This window comes from Aspergillus multicolor (genome assembly GCF_047715735.1).
Source record: "Aspergillus multicolor strain CBS 133.54 unplaced genomic scaffold BDW74scaffold_11, whole genome shotgun sequence".
NCBI lineage: Eukaryota > Fungi > Ascomycota > Eurotiomycetes > Eurotiales > Aspergillaceae > Aspergillus > Aspergillus multicolor.
In genome coordinates, this window is record NW_027395962.1 from 568,853 (window position 1) to 595,654 (window position 26,802).

At 52.6% G+C, this 26,802-nt stretch overlaps 12 protein-coding genes across 12 annotated transcripts; 5 read left to right on the plus strand and 7 right to left on the minus strand.

Annotated features, from left to right (window-relative positions):
• Nucleotides 1–576: 576 nt before the first annotated feature.
• Nucleotides 577–3,564, plus strand: BDW74DRAFT_17810 (uncharacterized protein). Its single transcript, XM_073729119.1, has one exon. The coding sequence runs from the start codon at nt 809–811 to the stop codon at nt 3,464–3,466; it is 2,658 nt and encodes an 885-aa protein (XP_073584265.1). The 5' UTR covers nt 577–808; the 3' UTR covers nt 3,467–3,564.
• Nucleotides 3,565–6,685: 3,121 nt separating this feature from the next.
• On the minus strand, nt 6,686–7,205 carry BDW74DRAFT_177910 (uncharacterized protein; the record flags this gene model as incomplete). Its single annotated transcript, XM_073729030.1, has 4 exons — nt 6,686–6,776; nt 6,856–6,909; nt 6,968–7,053; nt 7,116–7,205. 4 exons carry the CDS (start codon nt 7,203–7,205, stop codon nt 6,686–6,688), a joined length of 321 nt encoding a protein of 106 aa, XP_073584266.1.
• Nucleotides 7,206–8,602: 1,397 nt separating this feature from the next.
• BDW74DRAFT_177911 (uncharacterized protein) lies at nt 8,603–9,161 on the minus strand (the record flags this gene model as incomplete). The annotated part of the gene is made up of 4 exons (XM_073729031.1): nt 8,603–8,690; nt 8,782–8,835; nt 8,928–9,013; nt 9,072–9,161. 4 exons carry the CDS (start codon nt 9,159–9,161, stop codon nt 8,603–8,605), a joined length of 318 nt encoding a protein of 105 aa, XP_073584267.1.
• A 1,198-nt stretch (nt 9,162–10,359) lies between these two features.
• BDW74DRAFT_177912 (uncharacterized protein) lies at nt 10,360–10,946 on the minus strand (the record flags this gene model as incomplete). Its single annotated transcript, XM_073729032.1, has 4 exons — nt 10,360–10,468; nt 10,550–10,606; nt 10,663–10,751; nt 10,821–10,946. 4 exons carry the CDS (start codon nt 10,944–10,946, stop codon nt 10,360–10,362), a joined length of 381 nt encoding a protein of 126 aa, XP_073584268.1.
• Nucleotides 10,947–11,628: 682 nt separating this feature from the next.
• Nucleotides 11,629–12,161, minus strand: BDW74DRAFT_177913 (uncharacterized protein; the record flags this gene model as incomplete). Its single annotated transcript, XM_073729033.1, has 4 exons — nt 11,629–11,746; nt 11,800–11,856; nt 11,915–11,994; nt 12,066–12,161. The coding sequence occupies 4 exons, from the start codon at nt 12,159–12,161 to the stop codon at nt 11,629–11,631; spliced, it is 351 nt and encodes a 116-aa protein (XP_073584269.1).
• A 1,067-nt stretch (nt 12,162–13,228) lies between these two features.
• BDW74DRAFT_167743 (non-ribosomal peptide synthetase) lies at nt 13,229–16,170 on the plus strand (the record flags this gene model as incomplete). The annotated part of the gene is made up of 4 exons (XM_073726727.1): nt 13,229–13,943; nt 13,998–14,086; nt 14,183–15,195; nt 15,252–16,170. 4 exons carry the CDS (start codon nt 13,229–13,231, stop codon nt 16,168–16,170), a joined length of 2,736 nt encoding a protein of 911 aa, XP_073584270.1.
• Nucleotides 16,171–16,649: 479 nt separating this feature from the next.
• On the plus strand, nt 16,650–18,616 carry BDW74DRAFT_177915 (Zn(II)2Cys6 transcription factor; the record flags this gene model as incomplete). The annotated part of the gene is made up of 5 exons (XM_073729034.1): nt 16,650–16,720; nt 16,783–17,000; nt 17,062–17,892; nt 17,941–18,478; nt 18,541–18,616. The coding sequence occupies 5 exons, from the start codon at nt 16,650–16,652 to the stop codon at nt 18,614–18,616; spliced, it is 1,734 nt and encodes a 577-aa protein (XP_073584271.1).
• An 81-nt stretch (nt 18,617–18,697) lies between these two features.
• On the minus strand, nt 18,698–20,000 carry BDW74DRAFT_177916 (uncharacterized protein; the record flags this gene model as incomplete). Its single annotated transcript, XM_073729035.1, has 2 exons — nt 18,698–19,900; nt 19,950–20,000. The coding sequence occupies 2 exons, from the start codon at nt 19,998–20,000 to the stop codon at nt 18,698–18,700; spliced, it is 1,254 nt and encodes a 417-aa protein (XP_073584272.1).
• Nucleotides 20,001–20,336: 336 nt separating this feature from the next.
• On the plus strand, nt 20,337–21,650 carry BDW74DRAFT_177917 (uncharacterized protein; the record flags this gene model as incomplete). The annotated part of the gene is made up of 6 exons (XM_073729036.1): nt 20,337–20,545; nt 20,597–20,812; nt 20,870–20,890; nt 20,949–20,998; nt 21,048–21,413; nt 21,481–21,650. 6 exons carry the CDS (start codon nt 20,337–20,339, stop codon nt 21,648–21,650), a joined length of 1,032 nt encoding a protein of 343 aa, XP_073584273.1.
• Nucleotides 21,651–21,943: 293 nt separating this feature from the next.
• On the minus strand, nt 21,944–23,129 carry BDW74DRAFT_177918 (glycoside hydrolase family 43 protein; the record flags this gene model as incomplete). The annotated part of the gene is made up of 3 exons (XM_073729037.1): nt 21,944–22,556; nt 22,649–22,766; nt 22,838–23,129. The coding sequence occupies 3 exons, from the start codon at nt 23,127–23,129 to the stop codon at nt 21,944–21,946; spliced, it is 1,023 nt and encodes a 340-aa protein (XP_073584274.1).
• Nucleotides 23,130–23,407: 278 nt separating this feature from the next.
• On the minus strand, nt 23,408–26,070 carry BDW74DRAFT_185066 (uncharacterized protein). The gene has a single exon (XM_073730958.1). It carries the CDS (start codon nt 25,823–25,825, stop codon nt 23,501–23,503), a length of 2,325 nt encoding a protein of 774 aa, XP_073584275.1. The 5' UTR covers nt 25,826–26,070; the 3' UTR covers nt 23,408–23,500.
• Nucleotides 25,918–26,662, plus strand: BDW74DRAFT_17847 (uncharacterized protein). Its single transcript, XM_073729210.1, has 3 exons — nt 25,918–26,016; nt 26,079–26,415; nt 26,483–26,662. Exons 1-3 carry the CDS (start codon nt 26,010–26,012, stop codon nt 26,526–26,528), a joined length of 390 nt encoding a protein of 129 aa, XP_073584276.1. The 5' UTR covers nt 25,918–26,009; the 3' UTR covers nt 26,529–26,662.
• Nucleotides 26,663–26,802: the final 140 nt, after the last annotated feature.

Genomic DNA, 26,802 nt, shown 5'->3' on the forward strand with positions numbered 1-26,802 from the left:
AGGATGGAGGAGAGGATGGAGGAGAGGATGGAGGAGAGGATGGAGGAGAGGATGGAGGAGAGGATGGAGGAGAGGATGGGTATCTAGCAAGAAAGAGGAGGAAAAGGTACAGGAAGGGGGATGAAGAAGGGGGGTTTGAAACAGGCGGAGCGGGAGGAAGAGGAGGCATTTATAGGGGCCTCGGGGGGTACTTCTGCGTTGCGACTAACTACTGATAAATCACCAGCATTACCAATCCTGATTATACTGCTAGAAGAGTCCCTCGGAGCATTGTTGCGGTTAATGGAATGGATTAGATCTTGATATACTTTGCCCAACTGATAAGGTTTGGAGTAAGTTTGTGATTGGCTTGGTGATGGTTGATCTAGACCACTCGACCAATCAGAGTATGGACTAGCGTGGACAGCCATGGATAGCATAACTACTAATGTCTGCACTAAAGCCCAATGACTCAGCCGGAATGCACAAACAGCCAACTTTCAGGCTGCAGCCGCGACTGCCAGGCTTCAACTTGATCAAGAATCTACCTGACATACGTCCCGCATTATAGGCACCAGAATGTTGCCTTATGTCAACCTTTGACATTTCCATAGTCATGTGGCTTCGTGGCGAGATCATGCCGCTCAGAGTCGAACCTCGCATACACAAGGCAGCCATTGGCGCCTGGCGACGTGTCGGTGCGGCTGAGGGATAAATGGTGGGAGCTCCTCCACCACGAGGTTGCGAAATGATGTAAAATCAACCGTCCATTAGAATTTAGTTGGATTGCAATTTCGACCTGATAAATAATTTTTCACTGCTTTGGATCATGGCACCACCAACTTCAGCCCTCTCGCAAACTCTCGAGTCGCTCACGCGGAGCAAAATCCGAGAACTGGAGAAGCAGCGCTTGTCATACGGGACTCGAAAAGCGTCGATCCTCGCCGAGGCTGAGGAGCAGTCCGACCTCTTCTCGCGCGTTTGTGTCATCCTTGCTGGAACAAAAGCTATCTATCCTACGGCGTCTAGACATACTACGGTCAAGAATATCGAGCGCTGGCTCGATCAGCACCGTTTTGATCCCTCGGTTACAGATGGCATGCTCCGCGAGTATGAAAGTGAGCTGCGGTCTCGATTAGACGCACATAGTCGGAAGCTCAGCCTGGCGGATTTATATTCGCGCCTGCTGACAGAGTGGACGAACCCTGGCGGGACGGGAGCGGGCGATGGAGACATTGAAGAAGAGGAGTATGCGGTTGTCGACGAACGGCAGAAGCAGAGGTTGCAGCAGCTTGTCGACCAATTCGAGGAAACGGTCTTTACTCCGCTTAAGACCAGTGCTGAGGAGATTCACGCGTTCTTTGACGAGCTCTTTCCAGGCGACGAGGAGATGAAGCAATTACGGGCGCTGAGAGAAAGGATTGAAGAAAACAGCCGGGATTTCTTTGAACGAGAAGCCCCGTTCGATCGGGATTCCTTGATGGCCACGATCAAAGGACTGCTAACCGAAGATATCTTAAGCGAGGAGAAGCAGGGCGTTCTGAAGTCCTTCCTCAAGAACGATGTCGCTCTGACCGAAATCGCGGATGTGCTCAACATGAGGTGGGCGGATCTGGACAACTGGGACTGGTTTGCGGGAGATGAGGGTATTCCTGTACTACCCCGGCAGCAACTCAATGGAAAATATCGTATCTGGATGGATGAGGATGTCTTGCAGCTCATCTTTGTGCAATATATCGGCTTACGACTATGCAATCTTCTCAAGAACCAACTGAAAGAATTTATCCTCTCCGACGGCGTCTGGAACTGGGCGGTTGCGCCTCCGTTCACCGAACATGACAAAGAGCGCCAGATATACTACCTTGGAAGGTCGTTGAGAGGCGGGCCAGAGAATGTTCGAAAGTCGGATTACCTCGAGCGGTACTTCCTTTGCCAGCTGCCTCTTGAGCTAACAACCTTGGCCGATGGTGGCGCACCGTATGACGATGAATCTGACGATGGAAAGCAGAGCGAGGATCATTGGGGCACCAAGAGCGACGTGATCCGAAACCCCAAACAACATCTACTGCGCAAGGTTGCGACGGAAACCCTTATCCAAAGACACATCTACGACGAGGCGGCCGTGATCCAGTCTGACCTCCGGTGGTACGCTACGGGGCTCCCCCATAGCACTATTTTCGCTGTGATGGAGTATATTGGTTTGTCTGACAAGTGGATTGCATTTTTCCGCAAGTACCTGGAATCACCCTTGAATCTGGATTCATCTTCCGAAGGGCGCCCGCCGACGGGTCCTCGAACTCGCAAACGCGGAGTGCCAATGGCCCATTCTTCTGAGAAGCTGATTGGGGAAATGATCTTATTCTTCATGGACCTTGCCGTGAACCGAACAACGGGCCTTCTTCTATATCGACTTCATGACGACCTCTGGCTCTGTGGTGAACCAAGCAAGTGTGCGCAGGCGTGGGAGGTTATGGGAAGGTTCGCAAGGGTGACTGGTCTGGAGTTCAATATGAGCAAGACTGGGTCAGTTTATCTGTCTGACTTGCCGGATTCCGGGGTTGAGGATCGGCTGCCCAAGGGACCAGTTACGTTTGGCTTTCTCAAGCTGGATTCTTCCGGTACCTGGGTAATCGATCAGTCGCAGGTTGATGCTCATGTCAAACAACTCAAGACACAACTTGACAAGTGCGATAGCGTTATGGCCTGGATCCGGACCTGGAACAGCTGCATCGGTCGATTCTTCAAAAATACATTTGGTCAGCCGGCTGTCTGCTTCGGACAAAGTCATGTCGATATGATACTCTCCACCTACCGAGCAATGCAAGAAACATTGTTCGGCGACAGCACCGGCACCGTGACCCAGCATCTCCGCCAAATGATCGAAGCCCGCTTCAACGTTTCCGACATCCCGGATGCCCTCTTCTACTACCCCGAAGAGCTTGGTGGACTGGGCCTCCGCAACCCTTCGATCTCGCCCTTCCTCGTCCGGGGCACCCTACAGACCTCGCCCATCCAACACATCGTTGACTTCTCAGCGAATGAAGTCAAACTCTACCACAGCCTCAAGAAAGAGTTCCACGAACTCCCACAAACCACCCGCATGACGCGCTTCGCATACGCCAACAACGGTAAGGAGCGTCATTTTGTGTCCCGCTCCGAACGGGACACCTTCATGCCGTTTGAGGAATGGTCCCGCTTCCGCTGGAGCCAAAGTACTCTGTTCCGAAACCTGTACCAGGACCTACAAGAAGTTCCTGAACCTGCCGGGATCGACTTCAGCATGGAGACGTCGAATGCGCTGTTTAGACCTTTGAACTCGGGACAGGTTAGGGCGCTCGATCAGGAGACAAGATGGATTGTGCAGATGTATGCGCCGGAGGTGTTGAGGGATTACGGCGGTGTTGCGCTTGTCGATCGGAAGTATCTGCCCGTGGGGGTTATGGCGATGGTCAAGGAGAGGAGGGTTAAGTGGCAGATGGTGCTATAGCGACATACCAATAGACTTTGACCATTCTCATTTGGCATTACTCATTTCAGTCCATGATACTTGGCCAGACGAATATTGCTCTTCCACACGGTGATAGAAACCAAAACAACTTATCACGACTCAAAGTACCCGACACAGCATAGACTATTTAGGGTAAATCTCGGCGGCCGGATACGTAAACCAGGAAGTTAAGCCATGTATCACCATCACATCATATCACGTCGCGCCTCTTGTTGCCGAATTCTCCCATTTCACACCGAGTACCGGCTCACCATCGTTGTCGATGTGCGGTTCCGACTTACCGTATTGAGCCGGGAACTGATCATTGCTGCATTCGGGTATCTGATGCAGTTGGAAGGCCTTGATTAGTATACTATACCCCGCAGATTCTGGGCACGGGGGACCTACTCGGCCCGGCTGCCCTGGTCGGGGAACTTATAGACTGGATTGTTGCCTGCGCGTCGAGAGGTTAGGGTTAGCGCTATCCGTAGCCCTACCTGGGTACTCTAAACCACTGCAGCAACAGTTGCGTTCGGGTAGCAGGAAATAGGTAGACAGGACAACGGCACTCGCTCGTTCTCGAGCCTGCGGTAGGAGGAGTTTGCGGGGAAGATCTTGGAGGAGTCCTTGTAGTCCTGTCGTATTCGCTGTGGATGGAAGGGGCACCCAAATCGTGGATTATATACCATACCTACATGGTCTGAGGCTGGGACTGGGACTGGGACAGGCACTGGGGTCCGGTCAGGTGCAACGGCGCCACGACCCCGCTAGGTAGGAGATCGTTGAGGAGCTTCTTGATGGCTGGGAGCTGAAGGGAGGTGCCTTGGGAAGCCGATGCAATGCTTGTTGGTAGTGAGGCATGGTGAAGGGGCAGGAAGGATCGAGAGATCTGGTGGCGGATTAGGAGGAAGGGGGGTTTGCATTTTATAACTCGCAGCTTGAGGGGAAAGGAAGTGCCGACCACAGGCGAGCTAGCAAGACCGTATCGTATATGCATCGTACGTTCTCTCTAGGGCGGGGGTGATTTCAGGATTCCCAAATGAAGTTAGATTAGCGAAGACGGTTTCTTGAGCTGCATGTAAGCCCGAACCCGGGGTTGGGTCGATCAACTCGGATGCTCCCGGTACCCTCAAGCTGTACACCATTGCCACTGTACGCTGGTAGGTGTATAGGCTCCATTCGACCGGATAAAGAGCTTGTAATGGGCAGTGGTAAGCAGAGAGCAAGAAAGAACAGTATCCAGATTAACTACTTTGGCGCGAATTCAAGACCAATCATAAAGTATGCCTGGTATGGTACGTAGTAAGGTAATGTCTGGATAAACCATATATGCTTGATATAACCTCACTCAGCCTGGCAATATCACCCAGCCACATGCACAAATCCATGCACCCATTTACGAACCAGCAACACCGGAAGTCCAAGAATTGTGGTATCATGTCTTCCGAGGATGGCCAACTACATTACGGTTCATTAGGGTTAAATAATTCTACCCCCACCCACGGGCTAAGCTGGGGCAATGCAAGCTGCACTCTGCTGTGTTACTAATAGTAGTCGAGCGAACTGAACCGCATAAGCAACTCACATGGCCTGTTAGCATTCCTCGCGCAATATCCTCAGGCAACCCCCACACTCTCCGCGTATGGCCCCGGGACGCCTGCTCGTCCATGCCTTGACTACCACACGGTACAGGTACAGATCCCGCCTCTCCTCCTTACCCTCCTCTGCAGCAACGCCATGGCTCGCGACAGCCCGAGGTCGCCCAGCACACCAATGTAAGGCATAGACATAGAATGCGTGAAATAGGTATGAAGATGGAGATATCTGGATGGCGCACGGCACACGTATAATACAGTATTCTTCTCACCCCCGCATTTATATGGTAGTATAAAGTAGCGACAGACCTCAACAAATACCGTTTTGAACGCAAATAGTTATTTAGAACTGGATCTGCCTCATCTCGAGCCGCCGTACCTCATGGTGAAAACCTTGGTATGTTTAAAGAACATATCACCGCGCCCCGTGGTACTCCTCCTCGCGGGAAAACCGGCCCGTGGAGAAGAACACGACGTCCGCGATTTCTCTGCACTCGGTGTCCCTATGTGGGTGACTGGCGTTAGTGGATGTACACGAACGCGAACCGGGTTCAATCAGTTATGCATGGACAGTAAGGTAAGCACGTTGATAAGGAGACTGAAAAGGGGGCGGGGAAAGGAATAATACTGATAGATTTCGCAGGTCGTTCGGGGACCGGAAGAGAAGCCTAGGGAGATCGATTTGATCGGACTTTGTCCCGACGGAACTCAGTTAGTTGCGTTTGGGATCGAAGTGGCTCACCTCAAAAATACCTGGGTGGCGTGATTCCTAGGTAGGGCTCAAATTGGATGGGTGCACGTACGGTTCAAACGGATGGCATGTCCGGGTATGGTTGTCAACGTCGGGTTCGAAGCTCCCGCTGTAGCCTGTCTAGTTCACATCGTCGTAGAGGCTCACCTGCGAATACGCTCAGGTCAGCTTGTGTCCGGAAGCAAGGTGACCACCAAATGATATGGATAAGGTATGTCATGAGCGCGGTCAATGGTCTGGAGGGCATACTTGGATGGCGCCGGCGAGCTGTAGCAGGCTTGCGAGGGCGATGCCCATGGTGGCTGAAGATTTAATGATGAATTTCATATAGCCCAATAAGAAGACATATAGTGATGGGTAATGAGAGTCGATAATGGTGGTTTTAACGAGAACTTGGAAGGAAAACGGGCCCAAAAGCGGGAATGAAATGGACGGACTAGGCTGGGCACTTATAGTTCCCTCCTGTGGAGTGGTATACGGTTAGAGAGCAAGTACTACGGTCTTACACCTGACTCTGAGTTATTTTGAACCGTGAAACCGGACTCTTGCCGAACAAGATACTGGACGTCTACAAACTTGGAACCTGAAACAGGTTACGGGGGTACCCTAAACCTTAAAGGACCAAGAAGGAGATATACTCTAGCGTCTGCAAGGAGTATCGTGACTAAAAGTATGGATTGAATGAAATAGTTTCCTTATTGTGCTCAGATAGGAGGCGAGATGAACGCCTGCCAGAGAGACATCCATATGGCTCTTAGAGATATCCCAACGATGGCCTTGAGCGCGCTCGGCGAAATAGGTAAAGCTTTAAAGCTTCCGCTCTTCAGCCTGATTCCAACTCCGATCAACGGTCCATGATACTAACTGAGAAAGCTACCGGCATCGAATCGAGAAAGCTTGTGGCCCAACATCATCCTCGGACTCGTGGATGAAGCGCAGAGGAACAGAGGCGCAGCTGTGCCGACTACAGTACAGAAGAACGCGCTCATTAGCACTGGTGTGGCCGAGGTGGATAGAAAAACAATTATATTGGGAAGACTCACGAGAACAGAACACATGCTTGAACAGAACCGACTATCTCCACCGAGCGGAATGCGCTGGAACGCCCACGTTAATAAGACCATTGTAAGCACACTACCGCGGCTCATGACTTACGCATTACCCGGAAGGACGTGGCACTCGTCGTCGGCGTTGAAGGTTACGCTTGTTCCGCCGTATCCTTGTTCCTGGTAGATGGTGACCTAATAGCAAGCAGAAACGGTGAGTACAAGTGAAGTTGGATAAGTTTGCATGTGGTATTTACCTCGGCAGGCTCAGTGTCTTCGGAATCGGGTAGTCCGACGGCCAGAGAGGCCAGGGCTGCAATAGAGACAAGTACTGTGAGAAGTTGCATGGTGACAACGTGCGGCGAAACGCTGGGGCTGGACTGCGAGGGTCCCCATTAGGCTATTTATGTTCGCGGGGACGACTCGGGTGACAACCCATTCTGTCAGCCTTGGGCGGGCGCGGTTGGACATGTGCCATTGAGCACAATTGGACGGGGGCATCGCTCACTGTTGGCAGCCGCAACAGGGCGTATGAATACGAGGGACAGGGCATTGCTGACCATCCTAATAGCTGGGGCTTAGAGTTATGGGAGAGTACATCGGGTAGGAAGGGAAGGGCAAGTGCCGCCGATGGAAACAGCAGATACGGCAGTAAAAGGTGGGGAATGCCACACGTTCCTAAGGTACAGAGTATCTCGAAGCATCCTGTCAGCCGTCGAGGTGAGAGCCTAGAGTATTTATAGCTCGGCTAACTGGGATTACACGGGTTTTATTGGCGAAGCCTCAGGGACAGCGATGGGGCAAAAGGCTGTGGCGTACTCCAGTCCCAAGTCCCACCTGGGCCCTGGTCAGTGCAGCTGGAGGTCATTATGCCGAGTGGTAGACCTGTGATCTTGCATTTTGTTAACCATGCGAAATAGAGGTCAATGAGGCTTGTCACGAGATATTAAGCAGACTTTCTTGTTGTGCACTGGTGCCCAGATCAAAATGAATCTCTCTTGCATGCGAGCTGGTTGTGATTGGCATTTTGCTGTCAGTGGAAGTACGATGTTGATAACAGGATCAAGAATCAAAAGACAGCCGTCCTGAGAGATCTCTTCAATAGCGCCCCGAAGCAAGTTCATTGGCGAAGACCGCGGAGGTTGAGTGTGAGAGAGAAAAAATCTCACGATGACAAGATTTGGTACCATACTCTGGGCCTGAATTTCTGGAAGGGAACACGAAAGGAAACTTAGGCGTCAGTGTGTCAGACGCACGGTCACAGGAAACAATACCGATCCTACTTTGGAAGAGACGCTTTAGAAAGCTCTCTTATGAAGCAAGAATATTATATCTGCTGCCGCGCAAAGGCTGGTATACTTTGTGTATGAATGCCGGGTTCTTGCAGCTCTTGCATAGATCTCTTGGCTGTACGCAGGTGCGGGAATCGATATACAAAGAGCTTCGAGCACTAGTTGTACTGCTGCTACGTAAGTAGCCGAAAGGGTTAGATTGACGCTCTATTGAAACTGTACCATAGTGGAGTCCCCTGATTCGGAGTGCAGTCTACGGCATGGAGTGAAAGGCAACATTCTAAACCATAACTTAGGCCAGTCTATGCTAGCAAACTTTCACATTCACATCGTAGCATCATTGGGCTATATCTGCCTTCCTCAAGGCGAAACAACGCATCCCTTCGTTATCCACCTGCGGCGCGGAATCCGTTGGACTTGGCCATGGAAGCAGCGTCGCCGGCTGGAAAGTCCTACTGGCACCCGATAGCAACCGCGTTTTGAGAAACGGAGGAGTTCGAGCGGGTAAGGACGCCGGATCGGGTGGAGCATTGCGCATCGCTGTAGGATGAATTCATTAGTACGCAGCCCAACGAGTTACGAGTGACTCCCCAGGAATAGGGAGACCATGTATTTTCAAGGGGAGGCATACCTGAACAATCCACAGCCCTGGACCGAGCCGGAGATCTGGACGGAGCGGATGGGCCTATAAGAACGGTCAAATATTAGCGTTCTATTCTCATGATACTAGTCCACCTTTTTTTACATTGAGGGAGGAGCCAACAAGGGGAGACTCACGCATTTCCAGGCAAGGTGTGGCAGCTGCCATCGTTGCTAAACGAGGCGCTTGCCCCTTCGTTGTTCGCCTCCGAGTGGATTGTGATCTGGATACCGTACTGTCAGTCTGAGATCTAGGCTGATAATAGTCTAGGAGTGACATACCCTAGCACCGGACGAGCCCTGGGGAGCAGGAGCAGCAACAGCAATGGAGGCCATGGCGGCGAACAAAGACAGAGAAGCGAGGAACTTCATGTTGGCGGATTAAGGGGGTTTGCGATCTGGTGGTAAAGTTGCTTGAGTAGTGATGGAACGAAGTCGATATGGATGATGATTGATGCTCCCCCCTCAGTGATCCGGGTTGGTGATGGTATTTATGTCTCTTCGCTGGTCCAGGACTTAGGGCTATCATTCGATGTATATCCAGACCGAGACAGATTAGGGTTCCGCGTCGCCCGAACCTTGGAACCTTGGAAGGATGCATGCCAGGCGGACGTTTCGTCATCGCATAAGCCCACGAACGGCTTCTCCTCTATAGACCGCCGAATAGTTGACTGCACATCCGGCTTCAGGACTTTGATTTGCTATCATCTGCGCAGTAACGGGACCATGTCGGCCGGATCTGACGCGTACCTAGGTAGGTATCCGGTTCGAGCCTTGCTTTTTGGTACCTAGGGTAGCGACTCCCTGCTTCCTTGTCGTCGGACATTCACCATTCATCATCGGACTAATGATTGCACCACGCTGACTACATGGTACGTCACTAGATGTCGCGATTAGTGGCGGAGGTCGTTATGGCAGATCAGTAAACCTGTGTCTAATTCCTGGTCGATGGGATGTCGGTATAGATATACGGTAGCTGGTTAAGGCAACCAGCTCTATGAAGATAAGGTTTAATTAGACTATACAGGGGAAGCCTACTAGTAGTTTTTAGGTATGATCCAGGCACTGCAGTATACGCAGCACGGCAGATACACGCCACTATCTGATCAGCCGAGTAAATGTACCCAGTGGACTTGCTAAAAGAGAAGCCGGAATGATACTCCTTGATACAGATGCCAATCATGCTGACGTTGCGTATGCACATGCAATCTTTGGTATTGCTTTTGACAAGCGTGATATGACGTCGTTGTTGATGATGCTGAGCCCTAAGTTTACATCCTTCTGAGGACTCGGAAAATGGCAACGGGGAACGTCAAGTCAGCACCATGAATTGAGAACGGGGTGCGGCGAGATGTTGAAGATCGAATGCCAGTATCGTGCCGCCTCGGAGCTATCCTAGCACTGTGGATCAGCGATCAAGCATAGGTAATATTGCTGTTGGGACCTAAGCGGAGTACGAGAAGGAATACGGTAAGCTAGTACTATAAGGTTGTTTAATCCTGTGTCCAGGCTGCCACATATATGATTTCTACTCGTCCTTCGGCCCAAGCCACATTATGATACAAAACACCTAAAACAAAACATCACAGATAATCCCAGGGTAGACAGTGTCCTCGTCGTCAACCTCGGAGATCGACTCGATAATGACAGGGCCTCCTTCACCCGAACACTCATCATTGCTGCAGGAAGTCAGTATTATTGTTGCTTATTCATGGGGTAGTCGACCAGGCGGGCCCGCAACAGAAGCACGGTGAACATACTCGAAGAACTGGCAGTAGATGCCCTCGTCCTCGGGGATTTGGACTGACTCGATCCAGCTTTTATTACGTCAGCATAAGAAAAAAGGAATTGGATCTGGAAGAAGAAAACATACGGGAAGAGAGTCTGGCAAGCTTGGCTGGGTTCGAAGCTCACGCTGTCGCCGGTGAAGTCGAGGTTCTCGTAGATTGTCACCCGGGGAGACTAGTAAAACCAACAATCGTAAGCAGACGGACCCCGAATGGCCATGAAACGTCAGGACAGTAAACGTACCGGGCCCGTAGGCGTAGGGGACGGGGTGGGTGTAGAGGTCGATGTGGACGTCGTGGTCGCTTGAGGAACAGCAGCAGCAAGGCCAGCCAAGGCGGCAGCGGAGAAAAGAGGCGCGATGAACTTCATTTTGACGGAGTTTGTGAGATGTCAATGAAGGGAGTTTCAGTTACTGCAGAAGCTCCATCGGATGGCGGGTTGGCTTGTTATACGCTGCTGACCGCATTCTCAAGGGCCTGACTGGGCGTGGTACGTAAGATGTGAAGCGTATGAGGACCTGCAAGATGCATGGAACTATCGATGTGGCTGGCGATCTGCGCATCGATCGGCGATGATCTGTCGCTTTCTGGTCCACGTCATTCTTCAATTCCAATCAACCAAGGCCACCATGATTTATGACTGCCTTGGTTCATGGCCCGGGACGGTCGGGACGGTCGGGATAGGGCTTGGAGCGGCATCCCAAAATTGGGCCAGATGCTCGGCGTACTCGGTGTCTGGGATACTCCGCCTGGAGGAAAAGGAAAAGAAAAGAAACAACGAATTTGGGCGAGGGCAGTGACCAATGATGATTGAAGGAAAGCACAGCCTTGCTTGCATTCAGCTCGCGAAGGGAATTGAAGCCGCGGCGCCCGTGGCCACAGAAAAACTTAGTAGTAGGCCTCGGTGGTCTGACACTTGAGCCTGGCGCTTCTTGCTTGCGTTCCACTTCACATATTTATTCAATTCGTTGCATCTATGTCCTCACGACAGCTTTCCAACTGGAGAATGCCTGGATGAGTGCTTGACCTTGTGGACTTGACTTGGCTCACAACTACTCCCGCTTAGCCAGCGTCTCTATACCACACACAATTCCGCTGTACTGGTAGTAGAACTCGGCGACCGAAGAGTAGATATTGCCGTAGTGGCCCTTTACCGTGCAGTCAGGGCTTCTGGGATCAGGGGTTAGTGTAAAACGTCGGTCTTGCTTGGTAGAGGTACTTACTCAAAGAGCGTGCAGTACACATCTCTACCCTGTGGAATTTCCACCGATCGGATGCCACTATAAAGAACCATTTAGCCGACGGTCTTGATGCGTTCCACCCACGAGATAGACTCACGGCGAGATAGTCTGGCAATTTTCGTCAATGGGAATCGGTCGCCCCTGCCCAGCATAGTTTGGCTCGGGGAAGATTGTCACCTAGTGAGAATAATCAGCAAGCGAGGAAGGGAGTACGGAGTAAAAACGCTGGAAAGGCAGCGATAACCTACCCCAGACTGGGCTTGGGCTTGGCTTTGGGGAACCGCAGCCGTATAGCCCATGGTGGCTAGTGTGAATCCAGCGACGAGAGAAAGGATGAACTTCATGGTGGCCACTGGAAAACGCCAGACTGAGGGGGAAAACGCCGAACTGAGATAGAAAACATCAGGGGACATATTGCCATTTCATGCCCTCTAGATCTGGGTTGACCGCTCATCTTCCATTGTTCAACTAGTTCAGCCTTACCGACCGCATAAATACCATTAGGTATCCTGGCCGCTGCCACATGTGATATGCAAGGGGATGCATTTAACCTAGCTGGTCGTAGAAACTGCACATACCTTAGTTGGCGGGGTTTATTCCACCTATCTAGTGCATTCTGAGTTCAAGCACGTGGCTTTATGAATGAGTTATCGACCCCGTTGCAGGCAGCAGGGCCATGCAGCAAGTAATTCGGTGACCGTCCCTTAGCTCAATCAGCAAGGCTACCTACCTCTAGGAGTAGTAATGTGGATATTCACAATTGCGTTGGTAGGTACTATGTGGAGGATGCGCAGGCTCAGGCGGGCATTGTAGGGCTGGTTTGGGGCTAACTTTAGTGGACTGTCGCCCGCATCCCAGCGTCTACCATACCATATTGTTCCAGGGTGGACAAGCAGCATTTTAAAGGCAGCTGTCAGACCACATTAAATTCACATCCCACGTTTCGGATAAGGGAATAAAGAGAGGAAGTTTACCTAGCTTGAACACTAGCAGAAGCTAGGGAAAAAAAACTGATCGCGTCCGTCTGTCCGGTCAGGTCCGCGCGATGGTGCATCGAGCTTGTACCGGTACAGCGTCTCTTTCAAATACTACCAGAAATCCAGTCAGAGTGACAGGACTTCAATTGTAGGCTAAGGTGAATGCTTAAGGATCAGACTATCCAAGTTAGCAATAAGAGATAAGCAATTTGTCATCCCCCTGTCCATCTCTCAGGGTTTGGTGCGGTGAACAAAGAATACCTACAAGGATGTCTTCACTTGTTCATTCACATCTCCCATAGGGGCGCACTCACCAGGGGCCCTCTCCAGAACATCTCAAGAACATTATATAAACTGCGCAATGTTCAATCAATTCTTGCCTTTCCTCCCCTTTTAACTTCCAGACTATCTCGACCTCCTGAACTCCACTCACCATGGCAAGCCCCATTGTTGACACCATCACGCTTCAAGCAATCCATGACCGTGTGCAGAATTTGACACAGCGCCTGGAGAGATCATGCCATCGCAAAAGCGGACTGATCTTCTACACCCCCGGAGGTGAGCCCGTTGAAGTCACCTATGTTGAGCTCTATCGGGATGCCGCAGAGAAAGCGAGCCTTCTGCGCGGTATTCCGGAGCTCTCGACATGGTCAATTGTGCTCTTGCACTTCGATACTCAGCGCGGGGCCATCACCTGGTTCTGGGCTGTGACGCTTGCAGGACTTATCCCGTGCATGTCCACTCCGCTCCCACACAACGAGGCGAAGCGCGAAAAGCACATTCGCCATCTGCAACAGTTGCTCAACAGCCCGGTTATCTTGACCTCCGAGAACCTGGTGGTAGACTTCTCCCGTGTCGAAGGGCTCGCTGTGTACTCCACTGCATCTCTCAGCAACGGTATCGATAGCAGCCGTGGCGAACCTGTGTTCCCTTTGCCCGGACAATCCAAAACAGCCAAGAAGACAGCCCTGTTGATGTTAACCTCAGGCAGCACCGGAAACGCAAAGGCCGTTCCGCTTCGTCACGGACAGATTTTGGCTTCTTTGCGGGGAAAGCAGGCGCATTTCGGTTATAGGCGTAGTGATGTGTTTCTGAATTGGATTGGAATGGACCACGTTGCTAGCATGGTCGAGATCCATTTACTTGCTGGTATGCTGAGCACTCTCCCTTTTTAGGCTGGCCCTTCTAACGCACTTTGAACAGTGAGTCTAGGTAGTGTGCAGGTCCATGTGTCGGCATCAGAACTCTCGGATGACCCGTTGAGGCTTATTGATCTGCTCGCGACCCATCGCGTAACGGCGACTTTCGCGCCCAATTTTTTTCTTACAAAACTCTGAGACGCGCTGGCAGCTAACCCAAATGTGTCGGCAGACCTTTCTGCATTGAAGAGAATCATTTCCGGTGGAGAGTCCAACGTCGTGGCCACTTGCGAAGTACTCACGCGTCAACTGCAGCAGCGTTGCGGTGTCAAGGGTGAGATTATCTGCCCTGGGTTTGGAATGACCGAGACATGCGCTGGATCAATCTATGCCTTTGGCTTTCCGAGCTTAGACATGAAGCGCGGTCTGGAGTTTGGACGCCTCGGTAGCTGTATCCCTGGACTGCAGATGCGCATTCTGAAAAACGGAGGCGAAGCTGCTACCTGTGGAGAGGTGGGCGAGCTGCAGCTCAAGGGGCCTGTAGTGCTCACAGGATATTTCAATAACTCCATGGCAACAGCAGAGGCCTTTACGGACGATGGCTGGTTCATCACGGGAGACTTGGCCTGGTTGGATGACAGTGGGAGTATGAACATCGCCGGCCGTACCAAAGATACGATCATCATCAACGGCAATAACTGGAGCGCTACCGAGATCGAGACGTCGGTAGAAGAGGAGGGTATCCCGGGGGTAACACCAAGCTACACAGTTGTTTTTCCCTGTCGTGATCCCGGTTCTGCGACGGAGGGGATCGCTGTTGTCTTTTGTCCAACTTACCGCGATGATGAGGCTGGTCTAGCGGTGCAGTTTGAAACCCACCATTCCATTGCGAAGACCATTGCCTTGCACACCGCTCAAAAGCCTGATCATATTCTACCCTTGCCAGCGTCAATGCTGGAGAAGTCCTCCTTGGGTAAGATCTCGCGCACTAAGGTGCGAGCTGCGTTTGAGAATTGTGTCTATGCCGTCGCCGAAGAGAACCATCTCGCCAGGGTCGCCACGTATCAAAAGGCTAATCAACGAGAGTGCGTGACAAAGACCGAATGCATGCTCCAGGGTCTTCTAAGCAGCATGCTCAATATTCCGAAGGAAGAAATTACCGCGAATTCGTCCATCTTTGAGCTCGGCGTCTCGTTGTTCGACTTGATTGCTCTCAAGGCCAAAATCGCCGTTGACACCCCCATGGCCACGCTCATGACACAGTAAGTCTTGCTCCTCCTTTCATCCATGCCCAAGCCTGCGTACTAAAAGGCCACAGACCTGCCGTTGCCGCCATCGCCTCCGCGATCGACACCATCCTTTCTAACCCAGCCGCCCCGGACTACAACCCCATCGTCCCACTCCAAACTCAAGGCACACAAACCCCTATCTTCCTCCTGCACCCCGCCACAGGGGATGTTCTCGCCTTCGTCGCCCTTGCAAAGCACTTCCTCAACCGCCCCATGTACGCCCTCCGCGCGCGCGGCTTTAACAGAAACGAACCCCTTTTCATATTAATGCGCGAAACCGTCGAAACGTACACAACCCACATCCGCCGCGCCCAGCCACGAGGTCCCTACGCTCTCGCCGGCTACTCGCTCGGCTGCACGCTGGCTTTCGAAATCGGCAAGCTCCTTGAGGAACAGGGCCAGGAGGTGCGGTTCCTCGCATGCATCGACTCGCCGCCCGATATGCGCAAGTTCGCCCGCGGCCGCGACCGGTATGGTGTTGTTGTTGCGATCGCGTTCTTCTTTGACCTTGTTGATGAGGAGACCAGGGGTGTCATGCTGGATTATCTCCAAGCGAAGCAAGCTGAAGGCACTCCGCTTCCCCGCGACGAAGCCCTCGCCTATGTCCTCTCTTTCTGTGACGCTGAACGCGTGCGTGGTCTCTCTTTGGATACGCAATCGCTCGGTCTCATTAGCGATATGTATGAGAACTTCCGGGTCCACGGTCTGGATTATACCCCTTCAGGCAGTGTCGACCACATCGATATCTTTGTTGCCGATTCGCCGGATTATGCGGGGGTGGGACGGAGCGAGTGGAAGGAGATGGAGCTGGGTCAGTGGGAGGACTTTGCTCGCAGTGATGTTGAGTTCTATGACGTCCCTGGGATTCATCAGCGTGTGTTGGATCCTGAGCTCGTGCCGGGTTTTGTGAGGCAGTTCAAGATTGCTATGAAGAGGAGGGGTCTCTGAGTTCTGTCTTAATTTTGCTCGATAATCCGAGTACTTCCTGCGATTGCTTCTTGGTGGTAGAGTTTCGAGAGATGTGGCCAACTTTGTAACTCGCATTAAATGAATTTCTTTGATTATCGTTGATGAGTTGACGTTCCTCAGGTGGCGGCCAATAGCGTACGCTCAAAGAATATATTGTTGCAGGAATCCTCGTAAAGTCGAGTGAGGTGGGGACGTAGGTAGGCCAAGCAATGAAAATTGCCCCGAGTAGATCCAAGTACTGTCGTGAGCAGTCACTAGACCGAAGACATGAGTCTGTCCATTGCTTGTGTTTGTCATGGTGCGCAGGTAAATGAATCGAGACCCAAATCCAGCCCGGCCAACTACCGAACCACCCAATCAGGAAATTTAGCCGACCGCAGCTCCCCCGCACCGCTGCCATCTCCCTCACCTACTCCATCTTCCTCAGACAACGCAATGATACGACGTTGACTAAATCAATGGCTGCAAATCAGCACGCAGGAGCTACGACTACCCGGCTAAAACGCGAGTCGCGGTCTAGGAAAGGATGGTTGGTATTATTACCTGCACTGTGTGATCGGAGTACATTCGCTGACAGCTGCTATGTCATAGTCCCGAGTGCCGAAGCCGCAAGATTAAGTGCGACGAACAGAGGCCAGAATGCGGACAGTGTCTCAAAACTGGTCGGACCTGTCGGATCGTTGACAGCTTGTTCAAGCAACATTCGTACACGTTCCTGGCCCAGTCACCACCGAAGTCAAAACCCGGGGCCTTGCCTGGCGAGGAAGACTCTCGGTGGAAATCAACCGGAAATCCTATCCAGGAGAAGGGTAAGTTCCTCCACGGTGTCGGCAATAGTTACTTTTCCATACGGTGGCTAATGTCACCCAGAGGAAGGTTTTGTACTCGCGGAGAAAGGCCCGCCCTGGCCAAGTAAGCCTTTACGGATACCACAGAACCGGGGCGATTGTACTGTCTCCCAAACGAAATGTAGGAACGCAGCGGTGGTAGAAGGTGCCGGAATCGAGAAGAGCCTATTATCAACGCCAAGCGAACGTCCTCAAGCTGCGGACATCAAGGATGTAGAGAGCCCCCAAGACCGTTGCGAGATCGCTTTTTTCCTCCGCCACTTCTGTGAAGGTCCCGGTCAGTGGATGGACATCTGTGGTGGCCAGTCCTACTTCATCCAGAACGCTGTTGTGCTCGCGCATCGTGACCCCCTTGTACGATATGCGGCCTGCGCGTTGGCTGCAAAGCAGCTCGGCCAGTCGAGGCACCCAGAAGCCCATGTTCGGCAGACGAATACGCAGCGAGCGATGCTGAAGGCTTTGATGGATACTAAGCTTGGCTTCACCTGGTATGGAGCCAAGTATTATGAAAAAGCCATTCAGTTACTCGCAAAACGAATCACCAACAGAGAATCTTCAACCAGTTCCATGTCACCGAGCCAGATCTATGGCCTGGTTAATGCCCACTCAGAGATCAATTCAGACGAGGCCGATATCGCATTCCAGATAATAGCGGCCTGCATTTTGTGTCAATACGAGGATGTCAATGCCACCATCCCGGCGTGGTCAGGGCACCTTGATGGCATCTATCGTCTACTTCTACCTCACCTTCCGGGATCAGCATGCTTTCAGCTCAGCACTACCATTCCACAACCAGCTCAAGCGATGGACGCAGTGTTCTGGTTTCTTGTGGTAAACGACCTGATGAATGCCTGTATGTTAATAGTTTGTCGCGGCTACCGATACTGACGATACTTTTTAGTTGTCACCCATCGCAAGACTCGAATTGACCCTGACGACACTGCGCTCTGGTGCAGAATGGGTCTACCACTCAACCGCTTTGGAGACTTGGACATTGAGAAGAGAGTGGACATGGAGTTTGAGACGCTTCTATACAGGGCTTTGATACGAATACTGTGTCTGATGCTCAACGCCGACCTTCAAGATGCTGCTCAGTGGGCCATGGTTAGCGAGAAACTTGAGGGCTGGCAAAACGCAGTGCCGCCGTCATCCTATGTTCCCATTACATGGCCACCCGAGGACGCCGAACCCGAATTCAATGTCAAACCCTTTGCGAAGGAGACGTGGTTTGCGAGCGATACTTCCGCAGTCACCCTCGCTTTTTATCATATGTCGCGAACAATTCTGCTCACAGAACGACCAAACAACCCATTCATGTCACATCAATCGGACAGCAATGAAGAGGTTGGAACATACGACGCCTTCTATCAAGAAATACAGAAGCATTCTCTGGAGATTATCGCGATAATGCGCGGAATGCCAAGCGAGACAGTCCAGAAGTATATGCTGCAACCACTGTACGTAGCCGGGCGATGCTTAACAGCTGACAACGAAAGAAAAGAGTTGCTCGACCTATTACGCAGAATGGCCGAAGACTTTGGGCTATTTACCGACTACCGAATCAAAGACCTTTGTGAAGAATGGGGAACGCCGTACAGCGGAATCGACAGAAGAGACGGTCTTGGAATTATAACTTGAGGACAAATTGTTTAAGTGTTCTATACGGAAATGACCTCTTGTCGCTTGCACCAATCTCGCGCGCCACTATATGAGCAGTTATAATCCATGAACTCGGCGGGGTTCATTTTAACCTTGCGATCTCCGGGCTCGGTGGCAGGCTTCGCCGCTTCGCGACTGTAAAGTTGGATCGTTGTCGCTCGATCATATCGACTTTTGAAAACAGCTTCGTTCACCTGGGTCACCGCTTCAACGGAGATGAGCGGCGTTGTTTCCTCAAACTTCTCAAAGAAAGCCCCGAGTGCCTCCGCATCTTCGATGGCCTGGCTGGCGCCTTGACCCTGAGTTGGCAACATCGCATGGGCAGCGTCACCTATCAAAATAGCTCGGCCACGGTACCACGTCTGCAAGGGGTCCAAGTCACGAAGTTGCCAAAGCCCCAGCCCTGAACCCTTTGCGAGCTGTAGTGGCTTCTGGGCCCAATCTGGAAAATTTGCAAACGTCTTCATCATCTTGTCATGGTCGCCCTTTGCCGTCCAGCTGGTGTTTGCCGAAACCTCGTTCATGTTCTCGTCCGGCACCAGTGCGACGATGCTGTAGATTGTACCGTTCCTTGCCGGCCCCATGACCAGCCTCCTATCCCGACCGATGACCATGGTAGTACATCCTTTCCGTGGGCTGATAACCTTTGCAAAGTCGGCTTCTCGTTCTAGGTCGTCGACAGATATCATCATTCTGTATGCCGACAGCCCCGTTGGCCGGGCGTTGACTTCTTGTCCGAGAACGCATCTTCGAATCGCGCTTTTGATGCCGTCTGCACCGACAATCAGGTCTGCGGAGAGGATCTCCCCACTGGCAAGTTCGATAGTACCCGTCTCGCAATCGCAGCTAGCAACCCTACTTGATGTGCGGAGTATGGCCGCCAGTCCAGGAAATGCCGGCGATGTTGCCCGGTGTTTGAGCGCCTCATGCAGATCTGCACGGTGGTACATCATCCTCTCGGCGCCATACCTGTCCTTGGTCATGAGTGATATTCGCATCTGCATTTCGCCATCGAGATTGTACACTTCGAAGGCCTCATCGACCATGGACCCGCGCTCTTTCAATTCTGCTGCAAGACCCCATTGCCCTTCCACGATCTTGGACGCGTTTGGCTGTAGAGAGATGGTAGCGCCAATTTCCTGAGCAACCGAAGACTGCTCCAGAATGGTGATTTCTCTATTGGCTTGTCGAAGCGCGATGGCCTGCCGCCGCTCGTTAGCTCCCCTTTTTGTTCTTGAGGCGGAATCCTACCGCTGCGAGGCCAGCAATTCCACCGCCGATGATAATAATCTTGAAACCCATTTTTGGTTTGCCTATTCCTCCACTGACTCGAGCTTTGTGCAATATGTCAATGTCCGAGGTCAACAATTGCCAAGGTGGAGCCGAATGTGGAGGTGGATGCTGACCCGCAACTGCTCCTCGTCCTCGGCGGCCCCCGAATGCCCCCAAGCCCGCCGAGGGTCCAACCGCCCGCACGCCGAGCTCCACCGAGTATGAATGTTTGATGCGTCAGTGGGCATTGGTGAAGTGAAGGGGAGTGGTTCAAGACCGACCGGAGATAAAAACTATCGTCACGACTGGGCCATCCAGTCCCGCAGGCAAATCCACGTCACTTTGATTGCAAGAACAACCGCCAGAATGTCCACTACCGCAATCCAGCACGGCGCCTCCATGACTATCACTGGAACCCAACCTAAGGGCCGCATGGCCCTTGACGGCGCTCCAACCAACTACGGTGACTTCCGCGACGCCCTGAACAGCGACGGTTACGCCGTCATCAAGAGTGCCATTCCACTGCGGCGCGCGACTAAGTACGCTGATGAGTTTTACAATTACTTGGAGGGATTGTATGTCTGCTTTACCTACTGCCTCATGCAATTTTCCTGACTCGATGATAGCGGCCTGGGCTACGATCGCAATGATCCATCAACCGTTAAACCGTCAAACCTCCCCGTCGTCAACGAGAAGGGCATGATATTGGCGTACGGAGTCACCCATGAAAAGTGGGTGTGGGATATTCGAGGCGAGCCAGGTGTCATCGATACATTTGCCAAAGTCTATGACGACGACGACTTGATTGTTTCGTTCGACGTGGTTAATGTGCAGTTTGCAAAGTACGCTCTTCTCCCCCCCGTCGTGGTCACACAGTGAGCTAACATGTTAAATTGTAGTCGGAAGGAGATGCCTCAGAAGTATGCCTGGATTCTATGCTAACCAGGCGTGCAATATGCGGTTGCTAACAAAACACAGCAAACCATGGCCACACCAAGACCAAGACCCCACGAAGCCGGGCTTCCGCTGTATGTCTCCCGATCTACTGTACACCTTGCATCCACTAACAAGCCCTAGGCCTCCAAGGCCTCGTCAACTTAAACCCCTGCGGCCCTAACGACGGCGGCCTAATCGTCTGCCCCGGCGGACACAAGATCTCCGAACAATTCCACCGCGAGATGGCCGACGAGCCGCGCATCCCCGCCTGGACACCTGAGTGGTTTGGCTTCACGGACAACGGGATGAAGTGGCTCGCGGACCACGGGCTCAAGTGGGTGAAGGTCTGCGCGGAGCCAGGCGATCTTATTGTCTGGGATAGTCGCGTGCCGCACTATAACCTCCCGCCGAGTGGGGATAATGATAGACTGGCTGTTTATACGTGCTTTATGCCGGTTGTGGATGCGAGTCAGGAGGATTTGGTTAGGAAGAAGAAGGCTTTTGAGGGTATGCATCCCATTATTTTAGGAATTTGTTGTGGTGGGTGTTTTTTTTGCTAACGACTCCAATATAGACCGCCTCGGAACTACGCACTGGCCGAACGCCGTGCATGTTGGGACGAACCTTGCCATGCGGGATGGGAAGCCTTGCCCCAAGGCCCGCGCGCGACCGATTGAGGAACCGATCTTGAGCGAGCGGGCATTCAAGTTGACGGGTATTCCGTATGTTGAGCAGAACGCTTGAAGGGCTTACTGATCCGGTGGGACTACCCACCCGCCTGGAACTATATTAAAACTATATGGGAAAAAGCCCAGGAACGTCGGTGTTTTTCTTTTCTCTCTAGAGTGCCCCTTGAACGAATCGATGCATTCAATTGTACATAGGTATTATGCTGTCTTACGAGAAAGGAAATTCTCCGACGGGACCAGGGCCTGGAGCACCCGTGCGGAGACGGATTCGTAGTCTTCAATGTCAATGATCGATGACGGCATCTAGTTCTCCACTATCTACAGGATCTCCTGAGCCTAGATTACAACCTAGCTATATCTTTCTAACACAGCCTCATACTCGCTCCCCGTCAACAAAAACACATTCCCGTGCTTCAACCCCCTCGGCAACCCCGTCTCATTAAACCCCAGCTGCGTCCACTCCCCAGACAGCACATCCTCACTCACGAAAGCGACATACTCCTCATAATTATCCATGAGAAGATAATACCGTCCGTCAACACGCACATCCGGAAACGCCGCGGGTCCCTCGTACACACTTGTCCGGATATACGCCCCCTCCTGGCCCTCTGTCCTCGTCCACTCGCCGAATAGTCCAGAGGTTGTCGTCTCCTGGTAGACATGGAGGACATTCTCATCCTTCAGGAAGCGCGCGTAGTGCCCTTCGTCTCCGAGGAATAGGAACTCCTGGTCTATGAGCGGGATATTCTCGTTATCAAGTGCAACGTAATCTGCAGCTTCGCTGAACGTGATGAAATCGGGTGTGGTGGCGTAGCGAATCCGGTCGAGGTTTGCGAGTCCGGTATGGTTTTTGTCGCTTGAGGTGTAAAGGCGTGAGGCCCAGAAGAGGTAGTACTGTTCCTCTGTGCTGTTCCAGACCACGGAGGGGGCCCAGGCCATTCCTGCTTCGGGGGATTCGATTCTGGGATTCGTGAGTAGGGACTGGAGAAGGTGAAGTGGGTAGGAGGGAGAGGAGGAGGGAGAGGTAGGGGCGGAGAGGGGAAGGGGGCCTACGTAGCGAGATAGGGTTCGTTCCAGTCAACTAGATTCGTTGAGCGCCAGATCACAAGTCCCCTACTTCCGCGGCGGGTTGCTTCGTCCCAGGAGAAGCCGGCGGCGTTGATATCCAGGTCTACCAGGGCCACCGTTAGCCCTGACTCCGCCAAGCCGAACTCCATTCAGAGTGGTGTAGCAGACACATACCAGTGGTAATAATAAAGTACTCGCTCCGCCCCTCATTGGATGTCAGAAAGATATCCCTCGTCCCGCGCGTTCCGACCGTGGAAGATAGCACGGGATCGCCACCGTTCAGCGGCTTGAACGCGAGTGGATCCTCTGCGGATGAGATGTACCAGTATACGGCGGGGTTTGCGTCAGTGAATGTTGAGAGGAGGTAGCCTGCATACTCGGGCTGGGTCGTTTGGCGGGGGATGGCGGTGGAGAGGGACAGCGGGAGGAGGGCGGAGAGTGTGGAGAAGAGGGGAAGTGTGCGCATGGTGACGATATCAAAGGGGCTTGGGAATGGGGTATCTGATCTGGAGCTTTGGGAGTGGCATCGTGTCGTTCTTGTAGCCCGGGTTTATATGGCTGGCCAACGGGCTCTGCCCTACAGTAGGCTGGTATAATGATGCAATGCCATGGCGGAAAAACATCGAGTGGTAAACTTGGCGTGCAGGTCATCCCTGTCTTCTGCAGTGGCCTGATGGGCAATTGCCGGCGATGTTGGTAAGTTGTGCAGCGGATGGAGATCCTCCACCGGAGAACGTCCCCCGCAGGAGATTCCCCACGATCTGATCTGCACTAGATCACGTTGACAAGGTTATGCCCATTATCGTACATAGCTACAGTTTTAGCTAAAAATGGCGGTTACAGCATGTCCGTTCTGGGCGGACTGTCAAAGTACAACATCCAGTTCCACAGTTCCTCCACATTCAGCCCTTCGAAGGGAAAAGCCTCGTCCAAACTTGTCGACAGACTTGCGACACCCGAGTCACGGTCTGCTATGCCGTCTAGGAATCCATGGCTGTTGGTGTTCGAGGTGGCGCCGAAGGACCAGCCATGCATGGGTTGCGGCTCTGGCCAAGCAGTAGGTTGACCGTTGTTACCATCCAATGATCCTCCGGAGGGAAAATGGCTATTAAGGATAGAGGATGTGGATGGCGCTTTGTGTGACATGTTAGGTATCGCAACGTTGGTGCGTTGATAGTTGTCGCTCGGATTATGCTGTACCGGCGTCCCTGGTTCGTAACCCGATGTCAACGGCGTTGGGATGTTTGCAGACGTATAACGGAGTGCCTCAGGCTTGCCATTGGTGGTCGTTGCTTTGATATATCCAGATTCACCATGGGCTTTTAGGGTCTCGACAGGGGCAGCGTGGTGAGTTCCCTCCAACCTCCTCCTCACTTGCTCATAAATCGCGCCCAAGCCTTCAAGGAATCTCGCTTCAAACCCGCATTGTGCCCATCGCGTACTGGCATATGTCAGACAGCCCTTCAGCAGCTGTAGGTCCATGTCTCGGAGCCTTGAGTTTGGATACTTCATTAGCCATATGGCCAGCGCAATGCATGCCAGCCCTGCTGTCCCCGCTGGTATCAGGACGCTATCAGTTCCTCGCTCTGCCAGCTCAATGCTTAACTTCGCGATCGCACGTGCACTGTTTGCGCATATAATCTCGCCACTTGATAACCGATGACGCGATGGGTCCTCGGTACAGTGGCGATTCACTTCTTCTTCGATCATTAGGCGTGGCGCAATAAGGGCGGCACGGTGTAGGGCAATCAAGGTTCCGTGGTACTCGATCGATAGGAACGCGATAATATGGAAGTCCGCGCTGGACGAAAATAGGTCACCCCCCGGGCGCATGTCAGGCGGTATGCTGTTTGCCCAGGAGAGTAGACCACGATCCAGGCGGGCAGTGTCGAGGAGGATCCCATGAACCGTTGCTCTCGTGCTGCTTCCATCTTTGGAGATCTTGGAAGCGGTTTTGTCAGGTCGGTAGGAATAGAGGTGTTGGCTTATGCTGCCCTGGTAATATGCAAGTCCAAGGTGCCATTGCAGGAAGCGGTGCTCGGTACTGTCCAGAGAAGCGGGTTGGGCCATAAGATCGTCGGTTATCACGGTCGGCCAACCCGACGCTATCTGCATGACTTTCTCGAGGGAGCAGCATGTTGCCCAGATGCGGGTGCGGACAAAGTTTGTAGGTGATCGTGAAGGACGATGAATGCCGAGCGTACAGGCGATCCTGATGGCAATTCCTAATGTCTGCCATGCAAGGCCCTCTTGGTTTCTCCCACGATAAGCAATGGTGAACAGTATGAGCGCCTGGACGGTGGGCTGATAGGGCACGACAATCGTATGACCTAGCAGGCTTGCCGCTGCATGAAGATATTTCTCTCCTTCTTCCGTAGGACACTGGGCGGTCTCATCCATTCCCAGCGCCATGATAAGGTAAGCACATACGAGAAAGGGAACCTCGTCGCTGGAGATTGGGGTGAGATTCGACACCCCGGCAAGGTGCTCAATGCCCTTTGATAGCGCCGCCCAATCGAATATCGGGTAGAGAGGATCGATGCGGGCGCGATATACCTCCAAGTACCGCAATCGTCGCTCGCGATCCGGCAGCTGGGGGAGGCTCAGAGCGAGCGGGATGTTGAGCTCGACGGCGCGTCTCATGCCGTGCCGAAAGAAGTCTGATACGGGGTCCATTCGGACAGCCTTGAAGTAGACATCCAGTGACTTGGCTAGGCATTGCGAAGAACTACCTCCGAGAGTCTTCGTACGGTTCGTTCCTTTTTCGGCGTTAACCGACGTGTCGAATGGTTGTCGGACGGGAGACGGTTCGTCGTCTTCCTGGTCGGCACTCTGCTCGATGGCAGGGGAAGGAGCGACCCTAGGTATAGGTCCCTCTTGTGATGGTGCATCCAGGCCATTGACTGTGTCGTTCACCTCAAGCTCCTCCCTAGAGGCCTCACATTGAGCCTTCTGGCATTCCCTGTCCCTATCCACCACCTCAAGCCACTCTCGTGTTCCCGTGCAACCCGGCCGTTGAGGGTCAGTGGTGACACAGTTCTGGTTGCGCACTCGGCAGTTGCGACACTTCGGGTACTCGGCGTCGCACTTGACTTTCCGTTGTCGACAGGTGTTGCAGGCCATCGACAGCCGAGGCCGTTTGGCTGAGGGTGCTCGGTCCATCTTCCTCTGCGTTGGCCGGGTTCTGTGGGAACTCGGGCTCGCAAATCCAGCGAGACTGTCGTGAATCTGGATAAGCAGGGATGCACCAGTGACTCTAGTGCTCTCAACGATCGATCGCGCCTTCCCCTGCGTACCCAACCCTCCAGCTGCTTGCGTTCGTAAACACAACCCCACGGGGAAGCAGATGCGGGGTAAGGCTGCCTGGAATCAGCTTCACTCGTTGTCTCCACCCGGTAATCTCACTACTAGGCAGCACAGGCTTTAGTCCAGGTCTTCTTGATAATCAGGCCCCTCGGCACCAATCGGCGCTGCGCAATTAGCAACCATGCCTCCGAGGGCCAAGACGCCGTCCACCTTGGAGCCCACAAAAGGATTTCTCCGAGGTGGAGGCCGTGGATACGGATACGGATTTTTATTCTCAGTGACTCCAGAGCTCATTCCTCGAACATTCTTCTCGAGAGATATCCAGCCATATGGACAAAAGCTGTCGTTACCCTCTCCTTAACAGCCGGTATCTGCGTTCCTTTCTACCTACCGTACGCGCGGCGCAATCTATACCGGGAGATGGCGCAGCAGACCAGCCGCAGAAGGTACTACGCTTTGGACCTGTTGAAACCGCGCACTGAGGGCTAGTGAAAGTACTAATGGCGTTAGTAGTCACAGAGCCCACCCGGCCATTGGTCCGTTGTTTCATCTCTACTGAGGGCTTCTGGTTTTCGAATTTGGGCATGGCGTCGACGGCGTTGAAGGCGTTTATGGGAAGCGGACTTTAGGGGGATATAATTGATTATTTTGTACCTATGACTGAGAATATAATCCAGGTATTTCTAGTTTGCATTGTTGTTGTTATGAGGTTAATGTAGTTGTCACTGTGCGAGATATATATTTTCTAAGCTTGGCAGCTTGTACTTCGTCACCCGATATCAAGTCAGTATATCAACCACCCTTCGCAAAGTGGGGTTGTCCCTAGAGTGCAA

What these genes read in the sequence shown, in the direction of transcription:
- BDW74DRAFT_17810 (XM_073729119.1), top strand. Translation starts at nt 809, where the DNA reads ATGGCACCACCAACTTCAGCCCTCTCGCAAACTCTCGAGTCGCTCACG.
- BDW74DRAFT_17847 (XM_073729210.1), top strand. An exon ending in CAGCAGACCAGCCGCAGAAG is followed by an intron (nt 26,416 to 26,482) that starts GTACTACGCTTT and finishes TGGCGTTAGTAG; the next exon opens with TCACAGAGCCCACCCGGCCA.
- BDW74DRAFT_185066 (XM_073730958.1), bottom strand. Translation starts at nt 25,825, where the DNA reads ATGGACCGAGCACCCTCAGCCAAACGGCCTCGGCTGTCGATGGCCTGC.